The sequence below is a fragment of the Phragmites australis genome, chromosome 16 (genome assembly GCF_958298935.1).
Source record: "Phragmites australis chromosome 16, lpPhrAust1.1, whole genome shotgun sequence".
NCBI classification, from domain to species: Eukaryota; Viridiplantae; Streptophyta; class Magnoliopsida; order Poales; family Poaceae; genus Phragmites; species Phragmites australis.
In genome coordinates this window covers 23,587,746-23,596,713 of record NC_084936.1, presented here as the reverse complement: position 1 = coordinate 23,596,713, position 8,968 = coordinate 23,587,746, and the positions used below count along the sequence as shown (strand labels likewise).

Here is an 8,968-nt window from a genome sequence, read left to right as displayed (position 1 = left end):
GAGCCTCAGCTGTTCCATCAACGCAAAATCTTTGTGAGGATTAGGAAGATAGGGACGCACCAACAACCTCGCGCCAGGCTAGCATCCTTTCGGAAACACTGCATATTTTTTCTCTCTCTCGGTGATGCTATTCTAACGTCTGAAATTAACATTTGCTTCAGCTGTGGACCATCTGATTCATTCGCATCCAACATCCGATTTAATCTTCAACCTTCGGTCATTATCACCTCTCTCTTCTGCGTGGACCGACATGACGAGCACGCTAGCTACCTACTGTGCCGCCTCATCTCTGGCAGCTCCCCGTTGCCAGATCTGACGACGTTACCACAGCCGTGCTAACCTGAAAAAGTGTTTTTTAATGAACATTGCATATTTGCAAATGACCCCTGACAGTTCATCAACTTGTTGTGTAGATCAATGTGGCTGGTGCAAGCTTGCGGACATGCATGCACAAAAAAGAAAGCTCGTTGGCTTCTTGCCAATCCATGGCTAGTCAGACGGTATGCAACGTACCCGTGTAACATGCATGGCTACAGAGTAGAGACCACGGACATCTCAAAGTCACATTAACTAGATAGATTTATTGGTAGTCAGATCAGATGCACCCCTTGAGGAAAAACTAAATTAAGGTGCACTCAGTTCTTGCGAATCCATGCATGCAACCGTTCCACAGCATGCAACACCACGTATATATGCATCATACACGCATGTAATGTACCGTCGTAAAAAAGTGCATCGCTTGTCCTGGCCCTCCCATCCCGATCCAACAATGCAGAGCACGACGAGACCTTTTCATCAAAGCCCGCTGTCCTATTCCAGGTTCCTGGACCATGGACAGCTGCCAACACTTGTCCACTGGCTCCTCGCCTCCAAACCCTAACAGAGCCATGCACGTGAACACACGCCACATGCCTCTCATCTGAATCCCGATCGAGTTCACCCACGTTAACAGCTTTTACGTAGTACATTGTTACGTGTACATGCATGATGCGTGTGCACCCCCTCTTCCTATATAAACAGGCCCTATCTACAAGCGAAGAACGCAACACCATACACACTGCACAGAGAGAACTATCTCGAGCTAGTTAATCAAGACGTTGCCATGGCCAAGATGGTGTTGCTCCCCGTGCTCCTGTCCTTCCTCCTCTTGCCCTTCGCTTCCCTCGCGCTGACGCAGGACTTCTGCGTCGCCGACCTGAGCTGCAGCGACACGCCCGCTGGGTACCCGTGCAAGGCCAGCGTCAGCGCCGGGGACTTCTACTACCACGGCCTGGCCGCCGCCGGCAACACCAGCAACCTCATCAAGGCCGCCGTGACCCCGGCCTTCGTCGGCCAGTTCCCGGGCGTCAACGGGCTCGGCATCTCCGCGGCCAGGCTAGACATCGCCGTGAGCGGCGTCGTGCCTCTCCACACCCACCCGGCCGCCTCCGAGCTCCTCTTCGTCACCCAGGGCACCATCGCCGCCGGCTTCATCACCTCCTCGTCCAACACCGTCTACACCAAGACGCTGTACGCGGGCGACATCATGGTGTTCCCTCAGGGCCTGCTCCACTACCAGTACAACGCCGGCACGGGCGCCGCGGTGGCTCTCGTCGCCTTCAGCGGCCCCAACCCCGGCCTGCAGATCACCGACTACGCGCTCTTCGCCAACAACCTCCCGTCGGCCGTCGTGGAGAAGGTGACCTTCTTGGACGATGCGCAGGTGAAGAAGCTCAAGAGTGTGCTCGGCGGCAGCGGCTAAGTTGTTCTCGACAAGCTGGTTAAATGGTCGTGGTCTACGTCGTCGTGTCTGCATGCATGAGTGCACCTGTTGTCCTTTGATCAAAGTCTGTGGTCCTTTTCAAGTTATCCATGTTCATGTTACTTTCATTTCAGGTTGTATTCAGTATAATTTCAATATCTTGTAAGGGAAGATTGAAATGAGATTTGATCGGTTTAATTAGCCTTGTGATGCTACTCCGTATTTGTAAAGCTACATGACTGTTCATTTCGTTGATTAAGGCTACATTTATGACTATGTGCAGTGGTTTATATACAGACCACTTTGTAGATATTCATATGTTTATTTGTTTCTTTGCAAACAGAGATTGATGCAATATACTTCCTCCAGTTTTAAATATATGACATTTTAAACAAAATCCGATCAAACTTTTAAAACTTCAACCGCCAATAGCTTTTAAAATATTTATTTTGAAAACCTAAAAATATAATATTATAAAAGTATTTTTCAAGACAAATCTACACACGTGATTTTTATATTTTTAAAGTAAATATTTTAAAGCTATTGATGATCAAAGTTTTAAAAATTTAACTGGATTTTAATCAAAATGTCATATATCTAAAACCGGAGGGAGTAATAGTCTTACCAAAAAAACGAACGTAACCCCAAAACTTTTTGAGATAGTGAAAGACATTGGCCCAGATATTTTCGATAGTAAAAGTTGGCTGGGGCTAAGCTTTACATCCTGACTTTAGTCGCACCTCTAAAACTCTCCAAAACACATGGTTCACAACTCAACCAATGGCACAGGCACTAGAGAAACAAGATAAGATGATACCATTACAATACAAACCTACCAGAAAGGAAGAAAAAAGTTCAAACCGCACGTGAATCTTTCATCATGCAGTAGTTTTCACAGTCGTTGGAGGAAAGTCTTGCAGTTATTAGGGCTTGTTTGCTTGGATTGAGATTTTTTCAAAAACTACTTTTAAAGGCTGCTATTGAAAAGCTGCTTTTGAATTGCCTTTTGAAGTTTATTTGGTTTGTGTCTTAGGTGTGCAAAGCTAAAATTTAACCGTGACCAAAACATGGGTATGACCAAATTTTAGTAAAGTTTAAGATGTTTGGATTGCTACCATGACAAATACTAAAAACACTACCAAAACAGCTTCATATATCACTGACATGTGGACCCACATGCCAATAAATATTTCAGCACTAAAACATAGCCAATATAAATCTTGATTTGTTAACTTAAATGTAAGGAATATAATAGTTAAGATGGATTACAAATAAGAATCACACGGTATTATCGATTAAGGCTTAGATAACAAGCATTAAATGCTATTGGCAGCATCTATCAGCTACTATGCCACGATCGCAGGCCTTTGGCTGCCTAGACAGCTCGGGTGAGCAATTCGGGCGCCGGGAAATGGCCTTTGCTGTGTGAAGGAGAAGCTTGGGCATGCCAAAAAATTTTTTGGGGCCGGTCAAAATTTGGACTCCAACCAAATATCATCCAATTTACTTGGGTATGCCCAAATATTGGTTTGGTATCCTAGGGCTTCAACCCAAACACCCCCTTGATGCTGACGACACTACTATAGATAATATCATGACCGTCAATTAAAACCGATAGTGAGTAAGTGGTAGTGATACTCGATAGTATCACTGTTAATTTTAGAACCGATCGTAATAGAGTTATCATTACCGATTTATGTTACAAACTAACAGTAATATTCGGTTCCAAATTCGATATTTCTGAGACTGATTTTTTTTTCACTCGACGAACGACCCCCTGGCTTATGTGGGAGTCCAAGCAAATTACATGCCTGAGCAATTTGTGGGAGTCGAACCCTCAATATCACCTCTAGTACGAAGCTTATTTACTATCTCACCTCACAGTTTTACCTGATGGCTATGAGGTAATTTATTCTTTAACTTTTCTTGTTCAAATCTTTGGATGATTATTTAGGCATCTAGATTAATTCAAATGAAAATGTTGTCAACTACAAAATTGTACATTTCGTTGAGTGCTATAATTTTTATATAAAGTTTGTTTCCATCCAACTCCATATGAAAAGTTATAAATTTGAGATGTTCACAGGCCGGAATTACAAATATGGAATCCCTGGGGCCTGTTTAATTAGGATGGCGAGATTTGAATCAAAATCTCTTTGAACTAAACCCTAAAATTATGAGTCGTAGCAAGTCTAGTACATCACTAGGCTAATTGGCGTGCCTACATGCGCCCATGCGACTTTAGTGTTTCATCAGAGCCAAGGAGACAATGTCAGGTAGACTTTTTTGGTAATGTAAGAGATGGACTTAATCCTAATAATATGGATTTAGCTTAATTTTTAGATAATATGAGGTTTGTTATGCAAACATGGTGCCTTTATTTTTTATTTTTTGAAATTCCAGGGGTTTGTTCCCAAAGCTGCTCATTTTCATATTTTGGTGGCTTATTAGACAATTTTCGAGAATTAGGGGACTTTGTTGCAAAATTGACAAAAGAAGTCTCATTATTACCTCATTTTGGTGTCTGGGTATGTATTTTTTAAGAAATATAGGGGTTTTTCTTTTAAAACGGATGATGGTGTATGCCAGTGGCCAAATGGGCCAAGGAAACTCGAGCTCAGGTTCAGGCTCAGTCGACCTTTTGGCCCATTCAGTCCACTCGGGATTTGGCCACGTAGTATAAGGGCTTGGGTCGGAGAAGGGTTAAGGTTTCGCATTCCCCCTCCCGTAGTAGCTGCCTTCACTCCCTCCTTCCTCTCTTTCTCTAGTCGGAGGATCTAGTGAGGTGGCGTGGCGTCAAGCTCGCAGTGTGCAATGCGGGTGACGATGACATGGGAGGAGAATCTGCGACCCCTGCGCGTGAATCTTGGCGGGATCCAAGCGCCGATAGCTTGCACTGTAGCCGCCGAGGAGCTAGCCCAGATGTACAGTGACCTCGACCGTGGTAGGGTCATCCACGCCTATGCAGTGCAGCACGATGCAGAGAGCTGCAGATCCGTAGGGTCGCTGGATCTAGGTGGCTCTCGCCGGTGGTCTCTTCAAGGAAGCGTCTCCCCAGCCGTGCAGTGGCGAGGCCTGTAGGTCGAGATGGAGGTGCGGGTGGATGGCGCGAGTGGACAACGTGTTTGTGAGAGGTCATGGTGGTGTAGATATGGATCATCGGCGAGCTGTGGGACGATAACAATGAGTGCTGGCTTCTTTGATGGTGTGTTTTCTGTGATGCCGGCCTTCATGCCGGTGCGGCCTACGTGCCACGTGTCTGTGCATTTTGTCACCGCCGGCGAGTTCTGTGTCCGCGACGTCCAACTTTTTCCCCCTCTTTTCCCTATGACACCCTACCCTCGCTGCCTGCACCTCAACTGCCAATCGTGTTGACGACGAGTTATGTGCTGCTTCCCGAGCCGTGAACAACGGTGGCTAGTATTAGCAGTGGCGGCAGCGTGGATGAGGAAAGGGTTGCGCTCTTGTGAAAGATTATGGAGTAGTTTTTTTAATGTATGCTGTAACTTTGGATGTCGGTTTTTTACCATCCGTTTAGTATTGGATGATGGCTGTAAAAAAATGACTGAAACGATATGCCCACATGTCAAGAACAGTAACTACAGTGAGGAAAGCCTTGGGAGGCCACCGATTCTAGACTCGTACCGATTCTAGACTCGTTAGAATATTTACTTGATTCTGCAATGGAAGAACAGGGGTACTTAGTGAGTTGCTGGACTGACTCATGAAGCTGATGCTAGCCACTACATCGTGTTGAATTATCCCGGGTCTTAGTACCCCTTGGCTAGAATTAATCCAAAATATATGCGGTCGGCAAAAAAAAATCCCCGGAGTTTATATCATGCATGTACATAACTAAATATACAATTATGCATGGACATGTGAGAATAGCACCATTTGCAAAATGTATCTCGGCCTCCTGTTGCTCAAAGAGCCCTCCAACGTACTACAGGCTACAACCTCTGAACGCATGTTCCGTTTGAAGAGGCCGGTTCAACATCGCTCTTTTTTTATTTTTATATTTTTTTAGTTAAAATTTAAATAAATAGATTCCCGACGAAAATATTTGCAAAAGTAGGCGCCCACCGTCCTCTTAGGAGGCTGCAGCCCTCTGGGAGGGCGGGTATGGGTGCTAACCGCCCCCTGAGGGGGCAGGTAGAGCTCCTTACCGCCCTCTCAAGGCTCCTCCCGCCCGCCGCCTCGCGCCGGCCCCCCGCGCCCTGGAGTCTATAAAAATCCCGAAAAATGGGGAAAAACCATAAAATTCGGAAAAAAAGAAAAGTTGAGAAGAGAGAGGAGAAGAGAGGAGAGGAGAGGAGAGGGGAGGAAGAGAGATCGGCGAAGTCCTGCTGCATTTGGGCCGCGGATTTGAAAAAAAAATTTCAGGTAAATCTTTTTATCCTTTTTATTGTTGTTAATTAGTGCAGTAGTAGTATATGACATAGATTTTAGATATTTATGATCCAGGGTTTAGAAAATTGTCAAATTTAGTTAGAAAATTGTTCGATAATAGTTCAATATAGAATATTATTTTTAGTTTATTATTTTCAATTTGTTACCTGTAGTATATAATTTTTTGTATATTATTTTCAGTATGTTATTTGTAGTATATAGTTTATAGTATATTACTTGTACATGCGGACGTATGAGTCAACAGTAGATGCTAATTTGCGAACCTAGGGTAGCATTTAAAAACTATTTTATCCGATAATCAGAAATATAGTTTGTTGTCTTAACATGTGTTATGGTTGCGGGTGTTTCCAGGAATGGCAGATAAATTAATTTTTCAGATATATTATGGTGAGGGTAAAATTATGTACGGTCTCAACAGTGTAGATCTCTCTGGATTTCGTCATGTTATGAAAGGGCTTAGTAAGGCTAATGAGAGGACTATTGTGGGTGTGTGCAAATGGCTCATACGGTTTTTCCAACTGAATCCGCAGTAATATGAGCTGAAGTTGAAAGCTGTTCTAAGCCGTGCTAGTCATGGATACTTTGGTGAGCTTGTTCCCATCGAAGCCACATCAACTTGGAGGCAGTATGTAGATATATGCTGTGAACGTAGCCTGCCGCTTGTTTTATTAGCTGAGGCGTACTTGAAAGATCGAAATGAGGTGAACTCTGCAGAAGCAGTAGCAGGACCAAGTGAGGCAGTGGAAGATGAGTCAGAGGCGGCTAATGTAGGGTCTAGAGAGGAGGTTGGTGATGTTCCAGAGCTGCAGCCAATGGGTGTAGCTGATGAAGGGGAGCACATCCCTAGCATCATTGAAGATATGGATTTGGAGGATGAAGAGTTGGAGGAAGGCCTTGCCGATGGGGATTCTTCTGATGAGGAGGGTAATGCTGCAGTTCCTGCAGAGTGGCGGGATCAAGAATTTTCGAAGTTGGTGGTTAGCGAGGCTGACCAGACACCGTGGCAATACCATGAGAATGAGGTGTCACAGGGTGCTAAGTACCCTACAAAAGAGGCAGTTATTGATGCAGTGAAATTCTGGTCGTTGTCTCTTCGTCGGCAATTCAAGGTTGTTAAATCAAGTAAAAGAGAGTACGATGTGAAGTGCTTGATTCCTCAGTGCCCTTGGCGGGTGCACGCATTCAGAGGGAAATGGGCAGACTACTGGCAATGCTCAATAGTTAAGGAACATAATTGTCATATTGAGGAAATAGAGTTCGCCCACCGGAACCTGTCTTCTGCTTTCATTGCAAATGTTATGTACGGAGAGATTGTGGACAACCTAAGGTATGAGCCACGATCAATAATCCGTGCTATTGAACAAAGGTTCCAGTACACAATAAATTATGTGAAGGCATGGAGGGCGAAACAAAAGGTTATTGAGATGAGGTTCGGTACATATGAAGATTCGTATCACAATCTACCTCGTCAATTAGCCACAATTTGTGCAAGAAATCCAGGCAGCTACTATGATGTCAAGCATTACCCCTCTACTGATGTGGAGTACAGCGGAAAAAGAGTGTTGCAGCGTGCTTTCTTTGCATTCGGTGCAACTATCAAAGCATTTAGATATTGCCGACCCATCATATGCCTAGATGGAACATTCCTAACTGGGAAGTACAAAGGGCAGATATTGTCTGCAATAGGGGTCGATGGTAACAACCAAGTCCTGCCACTAGGGTTTGCGTTCGTGGAGAGTGAGAATGGGGACAGCTGGTATTGGTTCCTAGAGCGGGTGAAGCATGCAATTGTTCTTGACCGACCAGATGTGTGTCTCATTCATGATAGACATGCAGGATTGTTGCAGGCTTTGCTGGATATGCAACACGGTAGCGTGCGACGGGGTGTACCAGTACAGTGGCCAGATCTCAAAAGCAGGTGGTGCATGCGCCATATGGGTGCGAACTTCTACAGACAGTTTAAAAACAAAGAGTTAATGAAGCTCTTCAAGAAGTTGTGCAGTCAGAACCAGCAACGTAAGTTCAATGCATTATGGGCAAGACTTGATGAACTGACTCTTAAACAAACTGCGGAGGCCGCACCTAACGGTGAGGAACCAATAGCTCTCGGTCCTCTCCCAACCGATACTCCGCAGATTGTAAGGAGATCGGGCTCATCTATTAGGAGCTTTTCACAGTGGATACGCAATGAGCCGAATGAAAAATGGGCTCTGTTGTACGACAGTGGTGGTGCCAGGTATGGAGTAATGACTACAAACCGAAGATAGGAAATAGCCTATAAACCTTCCTCGTCACAGTTGTGATCATCATTGTCATCATAATTGTTTGGCCAATCTACCGGGTCAGGGCCTTCATAAAGCATCTTACATTGCCATCCTTTTTCGCCACCACGGAAAAACAAATGATATGCCAATAGATCGTAGCACCCATGGTATGCTCAGATGTTGGTTTTTCCATACACTAAAACACTTCTATTGAAACATTTTTGTGGATCATTCCCTTCCATCTAGATAGCAGTGACTTGTTAAGCTGTGGGGGCATTGTACCTTCGCTGGTCGAGTGTAATATCTATGTTCAGCTCAATCCTATAATCATGGAGGTTTGGAGCAGAACCAACACTCTGAAAGGTCTGCACATATGGGTTGTGATCTAGTATCCTCTGAATGTTCCAGATCAAATTGATATCAAGACCAGGAGACCTCTTAGCTCTATGTTTTATTGTCTCATCAGTATCATAGAAATATCGCTATAGGTGTTGAGGACCCTTCCCACTAGGTACTAGCTGGTCTAGACAGTGATATAGCTGACCATGTG

At 44.6% G+C, this 8,968-nt stretch overlaps 1 protein-coding gene across 1 annotated transcript; it reads left to right on the top strand.

The window, feature by feature from the left end:
* Nucleotides 1–1,020: 1,020 nt before the first annotated feature.
* On the top strand, nucleotides 1,021–1,939 carry LOC133894765 (germin-like protein 8-14). Its single transcript, XM_062334927.1, has one exon. It carries the CDS (start codon nucleotides 1,103–1,105, stop codon nucleotides 1,739–1,741), a length of 639 nt encoding a protein of 212 aa, XP_062190911.1. The 5' UTR covers nucleotides 1,021–1,102; the 3' UTR covers nucleotides 1,742–1,939.
* The last annotated feature ends 7,029 nt before the right edge of the window (nucleotides 1,940–8,968 follow it).